The 21,067-nt window shown below is 31.2% G+C and overlaps 1 protein-coding gene and 1 long non-coding RNA gene across 3 annotated transcripts; one reads left to right on the forward strand and one right to left on the reverse strand.

Annotated features, from left to right (window-relative positions):
• The first annotated feature begins 689 nt into the window (after positions 1-689).
• Positions 690-2,799, forward strand: LOC128196340 (uncharacterized). Its single transcript, XR_008248541.1, has 3 exons — positions 690-993; positions 1,192-1,329; positions 2,765-2,799. It is a non-coding gene; the product is annotated as an uncharacterized LOC128196340 (long non-coding RNA).
• A 6,994-nt stretch (positions 2,800-9,793) lies between these two features.
• On the reverse strand, positions 9,794-13,492 carry LOC108330250 (BTB/POZ and TAZ domain-containing protein 1). 2 transcript variants are annotated; one of them, XM_052876908.1, is made up of 5 exons: positions 13,263-13,465; positions 13,058-13,173; positions 12,664-12,978; positions 12,261-12,574; positions 9,794-10,043 (listed from the first exon to the last, which is right to left on the reverse strand). In XM_052876908.1, the coding sequence occupies exons 3-5, from the start codon at positions 12,949-12,951 to the stop codon at positions 9,893-9,895; spliced, it is 753 nt and encodes a 250-aa protein (XP_052732868.1). In that variant the 5' UTR covers positions 12,952-12,978; positions 13,058-13,173; positions 13,263-13,465; the 3' UTR covers positions 9,794-9,892. The 2 variants fall into 2 exon arrangements, with proteins under 2 accessions (XP_052732868.1, XP_017420236.1); XM_017564747.2 differs by having other exon boundaries at positions 9,797-10,043; positions 12,664-12,967; positions 13,263-13,492.
• Between the last annotated feature and the right edge of the window lie 7,575 nt (positions 13,493-21,067).

A 21,067-nucleotide genomic window follows, 5' to 3' on the forward strand; every position in this document is an offset into this window, starting at 1 on the left:
CGGGAAGGTGTAAATCGGATAAGCGAAGATGTAAATTGTGGGTGTGGAAGCAAAAGGGAAAACTGAGCGAGCCAATAGATGATGAGGGTTCTTGGTCCTCTTTGTCTTCTTCTCTCAAGGCTTTGTTCATGGTTTGTGCTGCCGATGAGGGTTCAAAAGACTGGGATTAAGCATCCGCGCGAGAAGAAGAATACAAAGGACGAGAAGAAAACTTCTTTTTAAATAATTAGAGGTGTTCAATTGTAATTAAATTTCTCTTTAAATAATTAGAGGTGTTCAATTGTAATTAAATAAAGGACATGAATGCAAAAAACGGGCTTTTTATAGCTACTATTTATTCCTGTTCAAATTTTATCATGTATAAAAATGATATAATGACAATATCATAAATAAATAAGATAAATTCTTTTACACCGATTAGAATGAAAATCGCCATAATCATTATAAAATTTCATTTTTTATACCCTACAATTTTAAACCGGTATGGAATATTTAATATTGTGCCGCTCTTCACTTCCTCTCCCGCGTCTTCACTTTCACACTTCACTTTCACACTGCACTTCTCCTTTATTCTAAATTGCCAAATCAATCGTGAAAATGCTCGTGACATTGGACCGCGACTTCTCTCTTTTGCTATATTTGGGATATTAGGGTTCCGTGACTCATCTAGAAGCGATTGATGCTGAAATTGCGGCCATTCTCAATGAGGCTCGAACATCATACGCCACGCACAACCGAAAGCTCAAGGAACTGTCACTCCTCCGAGCCAAATCCTCTTCTTCGGTCTTCTTTTCCGCCTTCTCCAGAACCCTAACTCCTCTCTTTGATTTCCAGAGGCGCCTTGCCTCTGTTGAACGCGTCGTCTCCTTCGTCTCTGCCCTTGCTGCCTCTGCCTCCGATGAGTTCATCGACTGCTTCCTCAAGTTCCTCCTAGCTGCCGCTACGACATCCAGCAAAACAACCAGATTCCGAGCGTGCCAGATCGTCTCCGAGGTAACTGATTCTCACAGTTTCTAAGCACTATTTAATTGAGTTTTCTGCACATTACTGAATTTTATTTATATCAGTCACTGAAGGGATAGTTTTATGAAGTCTGATACTGAGGTGAAAAATGCTTACAATTTCAAGATTTATGATTGCACGGAAGATCGTTAAAATTAGAGCTAATATCTCGGATTTGTTGAATTTTAGATAATGATGGTGAGGGTACGAGACAAGATGCCTATGGTACTTTTGCAGTTAGAGCACTTTCACGTTTTGTGAACGACTCTGTGAACAGTGACATCCTTGATTTGTACCTCGAGGTGCTTCCCTTTGGAACATAATGCAGTGAGTGTTACAATCAGATAACGTCCATTTCTTTTTGTTTCATACTTCGGTCTGGATCAATTGTGTGGTTTCGTGTTCAGGATTTTAGTAGTTTATAGTATATTAGGTGCAATTTCTATTGAAGGTTTTAGACAAAATCATCATATTCTCTGTTGTCATTAACTAGCATGGCTTTGCATTATACTATAACTGCTCTACGGCCATACCATTATCTCATAGCCTGCACCTTACGGTTATTTGGGTACACTAAATTTTTTATTTTTCTATTACTTCATTGATTTGACTAGAGAGATATATATCTTATGATTTTGGTGTTTGTGAAACATATCCACCAGCTTAGTAGATGAAGATGAAAATAAAAGTTAAATTGAGTTCTTTGAACAAGTGGCCATCTGCCTTCCGTGGGGATGTCCATGGGATTCTGTAGTGGAATGGGGGAAGAGAGAATACATGAATGAGGGAAGGTATCTGGGAGTGATGTTTGGGTAGGAGAGTAATGGTTCTGAGTGTTTGAGTGTGAGGGTGGTGTGAGAAAGGAGAAAGGGAGGGTTAGGATAGAGTAACGGGTATTGGAAGTTTAAGAAGAAAGGAATAGGGGAAGATATGTGGTGGCTTGGTGAACTCTGGGGTACAAGAGTGGGGTTTTCGGAACGGTGAAAGGTAGAGGTGAGAGTAGAGGTATCTTCAATTTTATTGGGGAGAGTAGTTAGTGGTGAGTTTTAGCTTCTAGTAGTTAAATGAAGAGTGATTAGAACATGGGAAAAGGTGTATGGGTTGGTAGTTAAAGAAAAAGAGGCTGGTTGGGATTGAGATGAAAGAACCTTGTGTGTTAGAATCTCAGCAAGGGTGGTTCTGTGTGAGTAAGGGAGAGCTTTGATATTTTGTTTTGTTAAAGGGAAGGAGAAAGTAATTGGGTAGAGGAAGAAAGTGGATAGAATAGACTCGAGTTTCGTGGAATAATAAAATTCATGTTTTGCATGGAGGAGAGAAGACACGTCCAAGAGCTTTTGAAGTAAAGAAGATTGGAAGCTTTATTCTTTTATTAAAAAAGGGTCAAAAGTATATTTGTGGTGTCTCTAATTGTGAAGAAAAGCAGAGATCTTAATTGAATTAGGTGCAGAGGTTAATGTACTTAAGTATTATATTATATTAATATATATATATATATATATATATATATATATATATATATATATATATAAAAGAAGGTGACGTAAGTTTATATATATATTTTTAATATAGTTATATATATGTATATTAACTTGGGGTTACGTTTCAGGGAGGGGTTTTCTTATTTTGAAAAAGTTACGGGTTTGTTTTCTTTCAAAGTAAAAGTTTGTTTTAGAAATTCTTGTGAGCGCAATCAATTATCAAGTGATAGTCATTCCACATGTATGAACCTCTATCCATTAACCTTATTTCTTTTTTCTTGCAGCCAATGAAATCACGTAGTGCATCACCTTTAATTTCATTTTTAGTTAGTGAATGATTTCCATATTGGCCGTAGTAAGTTCATAGTTCAAATTATAATATGTTTCCTATTAATGAGAATTAATTTACTACAACCAGCTCCCAGATTATGAATGATGTATGGGATAATCTGCAATTTTTGAAGTGAGTTACTGTATTGGTATAAAGACATGACCTTGGTGACTGAATGTTCTGCATAGCAGTATTTTTGCACTTGCGATCTTTGCAAGAGTAACACATGTTGACTGAACTTAATTTATGTCTTAGCCCTAAATACTTGTTTTTTGGTTTTTGGTTTTGGTAAGCTTCTTCTAAAATTGTTATCTATTCAACTAGATCTGCATATTATATATTTTGTCCTTTTTTTCTCTCTCTCAACTCATAAATTACCATCTGTGATTGAATGTAGGACATCATTTGTTTATTACATAAATCAAACGTTAGTTGTCTGTTATGTTTTTTTTGGTTATGTACATTGAGCTTGATTGTGCCGTTTTTTCTTTTTGACAGTTGCATTTAGATTGATTGACCTTAGACAGTGTGGATACATTGAGCATTACGAGCTGAGTTACTACTCTAGCATTATGTAGTACATTTATTTGTTGTGTACATTTTATAACTACGATATTAAGGAATTAATATTATAAATTGACTCTTCATTGTGTAGATATTTGATGATAGATTTCCAATGAAGCAACATGTCATAAAGGATGTTTGGAAGCATTGGGTTGCATTTTTTTTAATCATTTGTAAATGATTAAATGTTTCAATATTACATTTTGAGTTTAGGAATTATTTTATGTGTAACTATGTTAAGTAACTTTGTTAGGTAAATATATTTAGGACTTTGTTAGGTAAATAATACATTTTGATGCGTTAATAGAAACAGCATTGATTATTTTACTTGTTATTGATTATTTAAATCTATATCAGGTATAAAAAGTTTTGTTCTTTCACACTGGTTATAGTATTAGCAAGTATAGAAATGAGATTCTTTTATACCTATTCTAACACTAGAAGGTATAAAAAAAAGTTCCTCTACCAGAGTATCAGGTGTAAATATTAGATTTTTATACCTATTATAAATAAAGCAGGTATAAAAGTAAACCTTTTTACACCGATTCAAGAGTAGGTATAAAGAATTGAAAACTTTCTATACCCCCTACTTATATACCTGCTTGAAAATAGGTATAAAAAGCATTTTTTAGGAGGTATAAAAAACCTTTTTTGCACTAGTGCTGACGTGATTCATCGTTTCTTGTGATAAAAAAGAGAGTTGACAACAATAAGTAAAGAAGACTGAATCTATATAGTTCTCAAGTATGGAAATTAACTCAATCAAACCTTAAAATAAAGTCAAAAACCAACATGATTCATAAACCAAAAGCATAATATAATTAATGCTTTTTTTTATCAAAGATAAAGTTTATGTATATCAAAGGGTCATAAAATAAAGCAAGAGACAATAACTGGGAGTTGGACCGATCGGCAAGGACGGAGGAGTCAGGTATGAGCCAGTTGAACATGATGCAGTTGGTTGATTGCCGATATGCATTAAAGGCCAATTAATGCTATCAGGAACATAACGTATGGCTTTAATGACCAATTAACAAGCAATAGGAAATAAAATATACGACATTGATATGATATTGATTAGCAGTTAATGGTTATTATTAAAAATCAGGTCTATAAATATGAGATTAAAGTCCAGGTAATGACACTTTTAAATAATAATCACCCTGATCTCCTTGAAACTAATCTGACTTGAGTGTCGGAGTTTTTCTTGCAGGTCACAACCGATCGGTATCGTGAAGAGGAACTTTTACGTCGTAGAAAGTCGCATCGGCAGAGTCAGAAAGAAGGAGGAATGACAGTCTCGGACCCAGTAACCGAAACAGTCCCTTTGGAGAAATATATTTTTCTCCTTTTTTGTACATTCGATATTACATATACCTTTCTAAATTGGTTGCACTTCATTAATGGTGTAGAAATGTCCTCTCTAGATTTCTACCATTTTCCTATATTTTTAATTGATGTAGAAAGTCTTTCATTTTCTACAATGATTATATCTATATTCGATTTAGAATGTTTTTTTATGTGAAAAACGTTCTTTTAGTAGTGAGTTTATAACTTCTGCAAAGTGTTATAATTAACTACAATTATCTCGTTGTAACACCAATTAGTTTTCTTGATAAGATAATTGAGTTTACTTATCTTGTACTTTCAAGCTTTCTCTACATACATAGCAAATTGTGTTAAGATATGCCAAATATTCTATTAAAGGATATTAGGCAATCAAATATTGTGTTAGTTATAATTTAGATATTATTATAATTTGTGCAGACTTATGCACCTGTCATTCCTTTAATAGATGAAGGATTATAGGATCCTTAAATGTATATATATGGTATTCTACTCTTTGAAATAATACATCAGAATTATTCTTTAAATCTTTTATTATGGTATCAAGAGCCAACACTGATATCCTCTAAGATATAGGAATCAGTGTCTTTTTTCATTAAATATTTCTGATGGCTTCTTCCGATGACAATCAATCGGAGAAACATGATTCTGGAACTTCCGCTGCTTCCAAGAGTTATATTTCTACGGCTGCCGGATTTGTGACCAAGTCAGGTATATCTAACTCTGCCCTTAATCTTTCTGTTGTTACTAAGGATAGTGATTGGATAATTGATTCGGGTGCTACTGATCATATGACTTGTGATCCTCATATATTTACTAATTTTTCCTCTAATTGTTCTAAAACTGTTATTATTAATGCCAATGGGGTCTCATCTCCTATTGAAGGTATAGGTACTATATCCCTCTCACCCTCCTTATCGATTCCTGATGTTTTATTTGTTCCTACATTAAACTGTAATCTTATCTCCGTCAGCAAGTTAACCAAATCACATTCTTGTGTTGCCTTATTTTACCCAACCCATTGTCTTTTTCAGAACATCCATTCCAAGGAGAAGATTGCTAGTGGTAGAGAGAGTGAAGGACTGTATTATCTTGAAAATGTCTCACAATCAAACCATAAAAAAGGATTGACTTGTCTTGCGAACGATCACATACAAGATAAAAACAAAAAAGAAATTTGGTTGTGGCATAGACGGTTGGGACATCCCTCTTTTGGTTATTTAAAAAAATTATTTCCATCACTATTTCATAAATGCAATATTTCTGATTTTTTTTGTGAAACTTGTGTTTTGGCAAAAAATCATCGTGTTGTGTTTCCTTTAAGCAATAACAAAATTAATTTTCCTTTTTCATTAATTCACACAGATGTTTGGGGCCTTGCCCCACAATCTACACATAATGGAAAAAAATGGTTTATCAGTTTTGTTGATGATTGTACTCGGGTAACCTGGGTATATTTGCTTAAATATAAAAGTGATGTGTGTGATGTGGTTCGTTCCTTCTATCATTTTATTGTTACACAATTTAACACATCTATTAAGGTCATTCGATCAGACAATGGAGGAGAATATTTTAAGACTGAATTAATAGAGTTCGTGAACTCTAAAGGCATCTTGCATCAAACTACATGTCCTTATTCACCACAACAAAATGGAGTGGCTGAGAGGAAAAATAGACATATATTAGGGGTGACAAGATCACTTTTGATAGATGGTAATGTCCCATCTCATTTATGGGGTGAGGCTGTGAGCTCTGCCGTTTATTTAATTAATCGAACTCCTTCTAGTGTGCTTAACTTTCGAAGGCCTTTTGATGTGTTGTCTGATCATTGTATCCTTCCTCCCATAGTTTATTTACCACCTCATATTTTTGGATGTGTTATATATGTTCACTTACACCCACATCAACGTACAAAGCTTGAAGAACGAGCGATCAAATGTGTTTTTGTTGGGTATGGATCAACTCAAAAAGGTTATCGTGCTTACCATCCACCATCAAGGAAATTTTATATTTCTATGGATGTGACATTTAATGAGCATGAATTTTTTTATGTTGATTCTCCACTTCAGGGAGACAATGAAAGTGAAGTGCATAATCATGATGTTGGTATGTTTGATTGTGAAGATAAATTATTGTGTGAGGATCATTCTGCAGGAAGTGAGCCAATCCTAAATATGGACCCTTCTTTTCTGGATAATATAGTGTCTTCTGATCATAACCAATTGGCTCAATCTTCTCCACATGTTCAACTTGACTCTTCAGAGGTACCTTCTGATCCTATCTCTGATAATACTAATTTAGATGGAATTGATTCTTGTCTGCGTGAGGCCACCAGCACACCAAACACTGAGTCTACTACTATTCAATATATTCTTCCACCTCGTTCTAACCGTGGTCAACCTCCAGTTAAATATGAACCAGACCTCCAAGCCAAAGTTAAATATCCCATTAGTAAATATGTGTCATCTCATAGGTTATCTCAGTCATATGCATCATTTGTATCTCAATTATCTTCAATTTCTATTCCTAGTAATGTACAGGAAGCTTTGGCAGATCCTAGATGGGCCGAAGCAATGGTTGAGGAGATGGCAGCTTTAGAAAAAAACAACACTTAGGATCTTGTGTCCTTACCAAAAGGGAAGAAAACTGTGGGCTATAAATAGGTCTTTACAATTAAGCATAAAGCTGATGGAACTATTGAGAGGTATAAAGCACGACTTGTGGCTAAAGGTTACACTCAATCTTATGGTGTAGATTACCAAGAGACGTTCGCACCCGTAGCCAAACTCAATACTGTGAGAATACTTTTGTCGCTAGCTGCAAACCAAGATTGGCCTCTTCTACAATTTGATGTGAAAAATGCTTTCCTACACGGAGAAATTTCAGAAGAAATTTATATGGATTCTCCACCAGGCATGACTGATTCAATCGGAATGAAGGTTTGCAAATTAAATAAGGCTCTATATGGATTAAAACAATCCCCAAGAGCATGGTTTGGAAGGTTTACCAAGTCTATGAAGGCTTTTGGCTATAGAGCAAGTAACTCTGATCACACCTTATTTTTTAAGAGAGGAAAAGGAAAAATTACAGCTTTGATTATATATGTAGATGACATGATTGTTACAGGAAATGACCAAGATGAGATTTCTAGTTTACAACAATACCTTGCATCTGAATTTGAGATAAAACAGCTTGGAAACCTCAAATATTTTTTGGGTATTGAAGTAGCTAGATCAAAACATGGTATTTTTCTATGCCAAAGAAAATATACTATTGATTTACTATCGGAAACTGGGCTGCTTGGGAGTAAACCAACTGATACACCAATTGAACAAAATCATAAACTCTTTCAATGCTCAGATTCAGCAAGCATAGACAGAGGAAGATACCAAAGGCTGGTAGGAAAATTAATTTATTTGTGCCATACACGTTCAGATATCACCTATGCAGTGAATGTTGTTAGTCAATTTATGCATGACCCACGGAAGCTTCATATGGATGCTGTTGAAAGGATTTTGAGATATTTGAAGTCCGCTCCTGGAAAAGGAATTTTGTTCTCAAATCATGAAAACTTAAAGGTAGAAGGGTACACTGATGCAGATTGGGCAGGTTCAAAAGATGATAGAAGATCTACCTCTGGATACTTTACCTTTGTAGGAGGGAATCTTGTAACTTGGAGGAGTAAAAAACAACCTGTAGTAGCAAGATCTAGTGCTGAAGCAGAATTCAGAGGCATGGCACTAGGTGTATGTGAACTTTTGTGAATTAAAAATGTGCTATCAGATTTGGGCTTTACACAAAATGAAGCTATGAGTTTGTACTGTGACAATACTTCGACTATAGCAATTGCTCACAATCTTGTGTGCAACATGATAGAACAAAGCATGTGGAGATTGATAGACATTTCATCAAAGAGAAGCTTGAAGCTGGAATAATTTCATTTCCTTTTGTAAGATCAGAATTGCAGTTGGCTGATGTTCTCACCAAAGGAGTATCAAGAAGATTGTTTAATGAGTCTCTATTCAAGTTGGGAATGTGTGATATCCATGCACCAACTTGAGTGGAGTGTTAAGATATGCCAAATATTCTATTAAAGAATATTAGGCAATCAAATATTGTGTTAGTTATAATTTAGATATTATTATAATTTGTGCAGATTTGTGCACCTGTCATTCCTTTAATAGATGAAGGATTATAGGATCCTTAAATGTATATATATGGTACTCTACTCTTTGAAATAATACATCAGAATTATTCTTTAAATCTTTTATTAAATTGACGTGTAAGAAAATTTTTTGCACTTTATATACATCATACTTTAAGAGTCTTTCTTAAATATTAGAAGACACCAAGACAGTTCGAAGATAATATTAAACGATATTAAAAACAAATAATTTGAAAAAAAAAATGTACTTCCTGCTATATAAATGATGTTTTTTAATTCTTATATTTTACATTTGCTTCTTTTCTAAAGGGACTTAATGATATATAGACATATATATAAGAAAATGATGTTTTAACTAGAATGTCATTGTAAAATTCAGATCTCTAGTACATGTTTTATTATTCCTTGCCGATAAATATTATTTGAGTTTAAGTAATATTTTGTCTAATTTTAAGATTTAAGCCTATTGAAATTACATATCTATAATTTGTATTTCTTTTTGGTCTTTCCAATAATTATAACACGTGAACATTAAATAATACAAACAAATTAGTGAAGAAATAGGAAAAGAATACAAAAATAAAAACGGGTAATTTAATTATTTTTTTATATGTTATAACTTAAAATAAGTGTCTTAACCGTTTTTTTCACAGTATATGGAAATAAATAATTTTTCACACAAAATAAAAAAGGAGAAAAAGGTTAAGTCTCTTAAATTTTTCTTCCTAAGCAGATAATGTTAGGAGTTTATAATTTTTCAAAGTTCACTTTGCTTACATTTCGGTAGTCGTTTAAGTTAGTTTATGGGTCTTTTTTACTGGTGAAAATTTTATATGACTGTATTACTGGTAGATCTTAAACAAAATTCTTTTATTAGCATTTTCTTAAACTCTATAAGTAAAATTTTTAAATATTACGATCTTTTAAATGTTAAAATCTAACTCTTTTTTATACCATTTTATAGTACACGGGACTACAGAAGCAGGGCAGTATTCGCAGGTATTTTTATGGTACCTCTCGTCTACTTTCCTCAACCATCTTCCTTTTTGGCAGTGCCAAGGAAGCCATGGCTTTGGCCGAGGCCACCTTCCTCACTAGTAGTTCCCACCTTGCGTCACCTTTCCTCTTCCCTTGCTCCATTTTTAATCTGATTTGACTGCCACATTATTAAGTCAAAACAACAATGTTAACCCAGACCTATCAATAAAATAATACTATACAAGACTTAAACCAAGATAAACAAAGATTAAAACAAACAAGACCGTGAGAACACGAGATCACTATGGTAAACTATTTGGTGATCGATTGCTACAACTTACGAAACATGATGTGTAAGATCAGTGCGAGCTTATTAATTCGCTTAGTAAATTGTCTGGCCGGTTTAATCCACTAGTCCAGTTGATAGATAAAGACTAATTTGTTGTTCCATTATTGCTTTTTTTTTTAATTGATAATTAATGAAATATGTTGTATATCATCCACTAGGGTCATAATTATAATCCTTGAGGAGGGAACCTCTCACTGTCACCGAAGCACGCATGTTTGGCTTGTTCCCGAACCATGCTCCGAACTTATAAGTTAGGTCTAATATGTAATAATAACTGTATAGGAGTTGGCACTGTACATCCTATGAGTTGCGTCAGGGTTTTGGTTGTCTGTGAAAAGAGGACAACAGCCATGCCTACCTCATTAACTTTTTATTGATGTAAAGATAAGGTACAAAAATAGAATAGTGCTAAAGTAAAGTAGATATCTATTTATATATTTAAATCAATCTTATTATTAATTAATATAATTTGTATATATTTTTCTCACGGTATATATATATATATATATATATATATATATATATATATATATATATATTATTGATAGAACTAGATATTAACGAAGATAATAATATAATAACAAGTGAATCAATATATTTAATAAAATAATAAATTTTATAAAATAGATTCTAATTCATTTATATAATACTATATTAAAAATTAAACTTTAAACATAATTCAATTTTACAAAATAATTTGTAAATTAAAATTTACATTTCTAAAGTCTCATTATCACTAATAAATATTTAATACAAAAAATAACCATTTAACAATTCAATATATTTAACACAAAAAATAACCATTTAACAATTCAATATAGAAATAAAATAATAAAAAAAGTAAAAACCTTGTGAATTGTCCTAATAAATTATCCACTAGACGTACAAACTATTTACGTTTATCCATGAATATGTCAGGAACGAACTTAGGAGTAAGGTACGTAATAAAGAAGCAAACTGTAACATGTTGCCCTTTGTTTCATTTATATATATATATATATATATATATATATATATATATATATATATATATATATATTCTCCTTTGTAAGAAGAAAGTTTAAATTTCCTTATAACCTAAAAGACCTGTAAGTAAAGTTTTAGATGTATACATTCCCTCTTCCAACATCTTTCTAATACTTAATAAAAAAGAAATATTTGTGATTTCTTTTAGTTGATTCATTTTTAAATTTTAAAAAGAAAAAGTGTTATTTTATTGATGTTGGAAGTGAGAAAAAAAATGGAATGTTTGTGTACGATGAAACAGCAAAGTAAAGCAGCTACCACCTAATATAGCTATAATATGACTCGGGCACAACTAAGAATTTTACTTAGTTACCAAAAGGACAATGATTTACAATAAGGATTTTGCGTAGTTACCAAAAAAGACAATGATTTACAAAACATCCATACGTCAACACTTATTTGGCACCTAATTTTTACTTTTATTTTTATCAACTTTGTATCACCAATCTTATTTGCATATCTCTCGGTCACCAGGCTTCAAATAGCATTTAGAATCCATTAACCTTATCCTAACCAAAAGTACATAGAAATCTAGACACTCATGTATCACAAACACCTACCTATTCAACCTTCATTGTTACATCTCTTTTTTTCTCTTATAAGACAATACCACATATCATCGTGACACTTCCTTCTTTCTCTTCCAACGTGTCCAACAGTAGAGAATATCCATTCATCTTTGATCTTTACTAAAATATATAGATACTCATTTATCACAAACAGTTATTTCACATTTATTTTTTCGCTTTTGTATCTTTCTTCCTATTGTCATATCATCTATCGTACATAAACTTTTTCAATTTACGAAATGTATATTTATTCTGACAAAGAATATAATGACAAAAAAACTAACGCCAGAAAACCTATTTGGCGCTCGTAGTGACGGAGAAAGAATATTCACGGTGAAATTATCATTGTCGCCGTTGTTAATATTATTTGATTAAATAATAAATTAATGGTTTATATGTAGAATACAGATTATGAAAAACATAAAAGAGGTAAAAGAGGGAGGATGTTGACCTGCACAGAGGAACCTTGCAGGTATCTTGTCGCAGGCAAATAGAGGAATGAAGTCTGAAGATTTGCCACATGCGCTTACACCGTAAACACCGTCGCTTAACGCTCTCGCAGGTGGCGAAGTGTCGAATCAAATTTTGCATACCCTGACACGTGCCGAACATTGAACACGGTTCTCTCTCTCGCCTGACCTCCACATCAAACGGCCACACCTCCGTGCACCCCTCCGTGCATATGTGCTCCAGACATACCATCGCTTCGCTCAATTCCGTGTATAACCTACCATCCTCCCTTCTCTTCCTCGCCTTCCTCTTCCTCTGTTCACAAAAACACAACCAATTAACCACTACACTGATTCTTCTTCCAGATCTCACATCACATCGATAATTGATCTTTATACCATTACCTTTTCATGTTCTTCCATGAAACGGAGAATCTCAAGCTCTAGGCAGGGGTCGTGGTTCTGCAAGAATCTCCATCCCTCGGTTTCCTTCACCGCTTTGAAACGGTTCGTGAGGTGCCTGGCACACTTGAGGTAGAGATCCGGCGCGTCGCAGAGCCGCGCCAGTTGCAACACGTCCACTACGTTCTCCGTACTGACGCGGTCGCTCAGTCCCTTGATGCACCGCTGTTTCAGATGCTTCACCATGTACACGTGCGACAGTACAAGAAGGTGCATTCCGTACTTATGCATATCCTCCTCCGTGCACCTGCACGCATCCTATCATTCCTCGTCAGCAATTAGCTATAACTAACTCACCACCTCTACTTTCGTATTACTATAATAACTAACTAGGAACCTGGCATAGTAGAGGAACGCTACGAAAGCCGTGACGGCAGCGTCTGGAACGCCGTGAATTTTGACGATTCGGTTGGAGGACTTTATCACGTTTTGTAGAACCGGGGATACGGAAGCCTGGGGGATTAATTAAATTAAATTAAATTAAATTTTAAGAGAGTGAGAAGCGGAATTACGAATTGAAGAAAGAAGAAAGAAATATGTACCAGAATGGTAGCGTGCGCTGGAATGCGGTTGCCAGCGCGAGTCTGTAAATAGAGATCGGGTTGGGGGAAGAGAAGAGTTGGGGAATCCATATGTTGAATATGAAGTATTAGGTTTTGTTGAATTCAGACTCTCGCTACTGATTGAAGGAGGTTTTGGTTTTGGGGCTGTTGGTATATTAAAATTTTGTATTTGCAAGGAAGAAGAAGACGATGGTTATATATATAAGCAAACCCGTGAAGATGGACGAATAGACATTCACGATACAATAATAGCCTTTTTTTTAATTTAGAAGAAACAATAATTTTTTTAGAACACACTTATGTGTATAATACAAAAATAATATAAGAGGTGCTATATTATGCATAAAACTAAATTTTCAATTCTAAGTTTTTAATTGAAATATTCATTATCATATATTTTCAATATTTAAAGATTATTTGACTCTGGTTATTAAATTATGTTGAATTGTTAAGAAATATTTTTTTAAAATAAGTATATTTTTTTTATCATACACATCAATTTCATACATCTAATTTATGCTGATATTTAAAACTACGTTCGTTATAATTATAATTTTTAATTCAAAAAATTTTTGTGGTATTTCTCGTAATTTATTATCATGTCTTTTTAATCTTAAAAAATTATTTCTTAACGATGTTCGATTATTAAGCCTAAGAAAGCAATGTTAAGAGTCACGGAACATAATACATTTTTTGGTATTTAAATTATTAATTATTTAATTTAAGAGATTTTATTTCATTTTAAAGATTTTTTTTAAGAGGTAGAGAGGTTAAACACTTGTTTTATGAAAATTATCTTTGAAGTACTTGTCCATATTTTATCTCCAAAATTTTCGTAAGAGCATCTATAAGCAAGTGATTATAAATAAATAAAGTGAGAGGAAATTAGGAAAAGAGTTGCAAAATAAAGAGATAACTTGTTAAGATAATATTGCGGTATAGAGGAACAAAGTGATAACTCATTAAAATCAAGTAAGAGAAGTTACCTAGATCAAATGTTTATGTGTTAAATTATGTGGTCATGTGATAAAATGTGTGATATCATTTAGGTTTTATCGCTATTATGTGTTAAATTGTGTTTGCATTGCGATCATTTATTAAAGATACTAGTTTTTTTTTGTGTGTGAAAATAAACTGAAGTTTGGATTTTACTTGATGAATGCATTAGGAGGGTTAATTGTATAGAAAATGAAGAGTATTTGTGAATGATAAATGTGCTTAATTCGTTGAGCATTGGGAGGAGATTAAAATTTGTTTGGCAGACTAACACCTTTGGTTAGGTTAGCAAAATGGTGGTTGCATTAATTATAATGTGCTTAATTAGTTGAGCAAGTCAAGTGTTGATTGAGAAAGAGAGTATTTTCTAAACATTGAAAAACATGTTTTCAAATGTTTATAAATGCTAAAATTTGTTTGTCTTTCCTCATATTATTATGTTATTGATTATACATTGGATTGGATGTTATTAAATGTGTTAAAAGAAGAATGAATAATATTAATAATTAAATTAATATGAAATATACATGAATGAAAGTGTATGATGTTAATTATGGTTGTCATACAACATAGAGGGAGAGAAATTGTGTTGAGAAGTAGACAATGTATTAAGGATCATGAAGGAGATATCATGATTCTATTGATATTGGAATCATAGAGGAAAATAAGGTTGTAAGAGTCCAAATGAGGTTCTTATTATCTAGTTTGGAAAGTGAAAAAAAAACTATGTATAGTAATTCATAAGGAATTATCTTGTCACATGAATGAATGGAAAGATGTTCCTAGCTTTGTTGTGATGAAAATTTAGTGGGGTGATATGACAAATGAAGATCTTTAAGTGTAATTCATTACCTTTGTCTTTCGAAAGTAAAATCAAACATATATGATGATTGATGTCAATAGTATTTTCAAAATACTAGTAATTAAACATTTGTTTTGATGTTGATTAAATTAATAATTGAAATTGTATTCATGAATAATATGTGTAATATTTGTGTATGATTTAATATATACATATATGATAAAAAAAACTTAAATCTATTTTTATGTGATTATATTATTTATCAATTGTGATTATTAATTGTTACACAAAAACAAATGGACACTCCCAATCTATATGTATATGTGATTTTAATAAAATGACTAAAATTCTTTAATCTATATTCACTTTAAATTATCACAATTTTAATATGATATTCAGTTTCTTGAAATTCATATTATAAATAATCTTTGCATGAAAAGTATGCAATAATTCAAAATATACAACTTTCTTAAAAATTATAAATAAAAAATTATAAGACCATATAAAATCCTATTAAATAAAAACACCAAAGTTAGGTGCATTAAAAGATAAATTTCTAAATAAATCATATAACCGGATGTCATGAATTTTCTAAAAATAATAATATCAAGTATATATAGATGCAAATGTTATTTATTTATTTTAAAACCAAAATTATTAATGAAACTAGTGATATCATATTTTCCAGAATGAAAATTAGAAGAGAAATTAAAAGTGGCAGAAGTCAAATCACTTATTTTAGGTGAAGAAATGGAATTATAAAGGATGAGAAACATAAAAGATATCAAGAAAATAAAAGTAATAAACAGTTAAACTCACTCATTTCACTAAATAAAAAAAATATCCAAATCATTATCTATTAATTAAAGTAAAGATGCCAATTGCAAAGATCTATTATTTAATATTTAGAATTTGAAATTAGCATTACCATTTTTTTTTTCATATGATAGTTACATCAGGCAAATATTGACCAATTTTTTTTTTCACTACCTTGAATTGGATCAGCCCATGAGATTGTTGGGTGGGAAACTTAATATTTAGTTCCACCTTCTCCATTGCTTATGCTTGGGTGTTTGACCTGCGTCTCTCCGATACTTCATCTTGCACATTAGAAAATTCATGTACCCCTCTAACAAATTTTTTAAACTTTGATTTTTATTTATAATTTAATAATTATTTAATTTAATTTAAAAATTTAATATCATTTAATATTTTTTCATATTTTAATAATTATTAAAATATAATTTGTATTATTATAATAATTATATTAAAAAAATCATAATTAAAATAATTAAAATAAAAGTAATAATATAAAATCTAATTTAATATATATAAATATATTAAATTATATTAAATTATTCAATTATTAAATTATTTTTAAATTTTAAATAGAAAAAAAAAATTTTAAAATCAATCATCGAATGTTTGTATCGGATTTCCAATTCCGAAACAAAAAGTTTTTAAAAATTTGCTTTTATTTATATTTTATTAACTATTAATTTAATTTAAAAATTTAATGTTATTTAATATATTTTGTATTTAAATAAATATTAAAATATAATTTATAGTATTATAATAGTAATATTAAAAAGATTAAAATAAAAATAATAGCAATTAAGAAATCTAAAACTTTTGAAATTCTATTTTATTAATTTAATATTTTAATATATTTATATACATTAAATCAAATTTTATATTATTATTTTATTATTTTTGTTTTTTTATTTTTATTATTATTACTTTTATTTTTATTTTAATTTTTTTAATATAACAATTGTAATAATACAAATTATATTTTAATAATTATTAAAATATAAAAATATATTAAATAATATTATATTTTTAAATTAAATTAAATAATTATTAAATTATAAATAAGAAACAAATTTTTAAAAATTTTTATTAAAAGAGTGCAGACTTAAAGAGATGTGGGTTATTTTCGTAAAAACGTATTTAATAAAGTAAACAATAAATGTGAAAAGTTGGAGGTGCAATAAAAAGTATTGGAGGTGCAAAATGAAACACTCCTTAAGCTTCATCACTAATTCATTTTTTTTCTTTTTAATCTTCACCAATATAGATCTTAAGTTTATAAAAAGAGTCAAAACTCGAAAAGCAGAAAAAGCTAAGAAATTATTGCAAAATATCTTATTGCCCCTCCATAATTTCTTTTTACAACATGACATAGTTGAATGTTGAAAATAAATTTTTAAATTCTTATATTTTTCGAAAAATAAAAGTTTTGAATATGTAATCTAGATAAAATTTATTATTACGGGAATAATATTTTAAAATAATTTTGAATATTCTAAATATTCATTGAACATATAAAATATAAAATTTCTCTAAATACTTTATTAGAAAACCTTTTAATAATATTTCTGGATTGATTTATTGAATTTATTAGGAAAAAACTATATAAATTTAAAACTTTATATACAACTGAAAACTAATCAACACTATATACAAGCTCTACTGAACTAAAGTAACTACTCAGCAGCATCACCTTCATCCAATGCTTGCTCCAAGGAGACCTCTTCTTTCGCTGCTCACATCCAAAGGATAGTCATTGCAGAAGAAGAGATAGCAGAACATACAAAACACAAGCATACAACAGGGTAAGCTAGTTTAAACAAAGATTAATCATACGTCAATTCATTTAACTTCGTACAAACATATTATTCATTCACATCACTTAAACCCTTTACACATATAACACCATACTGACTTTGACTGTCCGGACTTAGAATAATTGCCGAGCTATGGCAGGTCGTGCACTCGTGGTGACTTCTACTGCTTTGCAAAGTCGTTGCCAATGGGTTTCACCCTACCACACTCACGAGGTTAGTCCGTTATCACTCACCTTGGGCCATACTGGAAGCACTCAAGACTAGGACCTCCTGCTACTCCTCACGACATGGATCAATCCTCTCTACTTGAGAATGAAAGACCATTGGAGTTTTAGGATAACCCCCAAGACTAAGCTCCTGCATCCATTCTAAACTTACTTGAATCTCAACTAGAGATTCCACTTTGAATCACAACATAGGGCACCACCATGTCTCCTCTCCTTAAGGATCATGGAATTATGTCCATTAACCACACTTGAACTTTACACTTTTAATTACAACATACATCAATCACCACGGATATTACATGATACAACTTCAACTTAATTCACACAACACTCATTGTTTCATATCAAACAACATAAGAGCACACAAAAACTTGAACTAGAAATGCACCTCTCGCACAGCGCACACCTTCGCATAGCGAGGCTATAAGCTTCTCGCACAGCGACCTAACTCGCCTTGCGAAAACCTTAGACAAAGACCAACTACTCTTGATCTCTCGCATAACGACTAAACTTGCTATGCGAATAAACTGTGAAATGCATCAGACCCCAACCCCTCGCATAGTGTCCCAACTCGCTATGCGGGAACCTCAGACAAAGACTTGACTCCCCAAACACTCGTAGAGCGAGACCCACTCGTTATTCGAATAAAAAGAACAATGGTTCCATACCCCAGCCAGTCGCATAGCGATTAGATTCGCTATGCGAATTTACAAACAGAGAGCAACCCTCTCACTTCACTCGCACAGCGCACCCATTCGCTATGTGAGTGCCTTGGCAGAGAGCACCTAGCTAAGGTGACTCGCTATGCGAATCCATTCGCACAGCGAGTCTGCATAATCTGCAAAACGAAATTCTGTCGAATTATGCAACTCGACCACTCTTTACCAATTCTACTCAACTTTCCCAACTTCTAACACTTCTAATTCGATGTATATACTTAATTGGACTAGACCAAATGATTCTACACATTCCTAACCCCAATCTAAAGTGTTTATGCACCAAACTCTACTATAAAACCTCCAATTCATCAACTTAGAGACTCAAAACCAATTCTACCACTTTGAACCTGTTCTTGACCATTTTGATAACTCAAACCAGTCACATATGACCTATCTACACTACCTCAACAGTCCCTAATAGCCCTTAACCATTACTACTCAAATTCACTACCTCACTTCCTCTGACTTACACTAAACAAGCTCAAACCACTTCACATATTACTTGATCACCACTATAACAGATTTCAACATGAAACTACCTCTAACATAAACAATCACATAGTTCAATTCATCCAAACAGATAATCATTATCATCATACTAACTTTCACGTATTACACCCTTCAATACATAACATTTCCTTTTCTCTACAAACTCAGAATTTTACCTCAAACAACAAACTCAACCCATATTAAGCATATATATATATATATATATATATTGAAGCATATATATATATATATATATATATATATATATATATATATATATATATATATATATATATATATATATATATATATATATATATATACCATTCATACAATTAAATTAAAGCAGTAGTTAGCTCCCCTTACCTTAGAGACAAATAAATCATCTCACAGATACCCCAACCGTACCTTGCATTGCAAGGGAACTCAACAGAAACCTACAACTCACCAATTGGTGATAGAGAACAACACTTAGAACCTAAATTGAGCTAGAAATTGGAAAGGAACAACTGTTAACCACATGCAAAGCTGAAACAGGGCATGTTCACAGTCCACAGAAAATCGACAGAAATGAAAACCACTTACTAGCTAAAGAACACGAAATTGATCGGTCCAAAATGAAGCCCTCAATGCTAGGATCGCCTAAGCACCTCCTGATCGTTGAACAGATAACTCAGCAGAGAGAATTTGTAGGGAGAAGTCAGAGAACTCTAAGGAATTGAGTTCTAGAGAGATGAAGTGTTCTTAGAATAATGAGAAGTGTTTATAAAAATTATATTTATTTTATAAGATTATTTTAAATTAAAATAATCTCTCTCATTATTTTAACACACCTATCTGCTCTATAACATTCTATTTTTCACGTCTTTACATATTTCGATTGACATGGGACTTAATTCATTCAAATATTAAAATTCACATTCCAAAATAAAGCTTTCGGGTAAATTTCTTTTGAGAAATCCAAAAATTCAATGAAATATATATTTTCCAGATAAAGCATTATGAGTGAAAATGCTTTAAATTTTTAATATTTTGAAATATATTTTAAATGGCTGTTGAAACATTATTTAGTAATAATAATTTTTCCAAATGAGCAATCCTAAATAATTAAAAATTTATTGTGTATTACTTATTTTACAATGCATTGTGAAATTATCCTTTCAAATTATTATTTTTTATAGTTTTCTAAACATATAATCTGAAAGTTTTTTAATGCGTTATAGATTGTGTTTTATGGAAAAAAAATTATTGGGCTGTTTCTTTCTACACTACCATAATTATTAAATACACCTCATACAAACAAAAAGTCCAAAATATCTTTCATCGTGTATCACACTATCGCTCACCGTCGTTTCTGCTTCTATCTTCGCTACCGCTGCAAAGGAAGAAGGCAGAAAACACGAAAAAGACTCAAAGACCTTCTCAAAACATATTTTATATAATTTCGAAAAAAATTTCCAAAATGGATTTTATATGGGAGTGTACTAGAAAAGTCCTTCCAAAAGATATTATATTTGTTTTAAGTATTGACTCTGTTAAACAATTATTTTTTACTAGTGACATTTTGATAAAGTATAATTAATATTAATAAAAACATGAAAAAAAAACTTAAATAAACAATATCGTCAAAATTATATAAAATAAGATTAACCTAAACAACTGGAATAAACATGTGCTAAAAATAAAGTTTAATTAGTAATTTATTCTTAATGTATTTTGTTCTTTTTTGATTTATATATTTATTTTTTATTCAATTAAATCTTAATATTTATTAAATGGAGTTGATGCGATGTTTATATTAATCTGATATTAACCTTGTTTAGAATCTGATGAATTATTAGTTTAATAAAAAAGTTTTCTTAATAATTTGATTTTTATATTTAAATTTATGATTATTTTTTTATACTCAATTGAATTAATA

This window comes from Vigna angularis, chromosome 4 (genome assembly GCF_016808095.1).
Source record: "Vigna angularis cultivar LongXiaoDou No.4 chromosome 4, ASM1680809v1, whole genome shotgun sequence".
NCBI classification, from domain to species: Eukaryota; Viridiplantae; Streptophyta; class Magnoliopsida; order Fabales; family Fabaceae; genus Vigna; species Vigna angularis.

Excerpts from the sequence above, each read along its gene's own strand:
- LOC108330250 (XM_017564747.2), bottom strand. The coding sequence starts at position 13,352 with ATGGATTCCCCAACTCTTCTCTTCCCCCAACCCGATCTCTATTTACAG. Across the intron at positions 12,968-13,057 it reads GCGTTCCTCTACTATGCCAG|GTGCACGGAGGAGGATATGC; the intron begins GTTCCTAGTTAG and ends GGATGCGTGCAG. Across the intron at positions 12,575-12,663 it reads TCATGGAAGAACATGAAAAG|AGGAAGAGGAAGGCGAGGAA; the intron begins GTAATGGTATAA and ends TTTTGTGAACAG.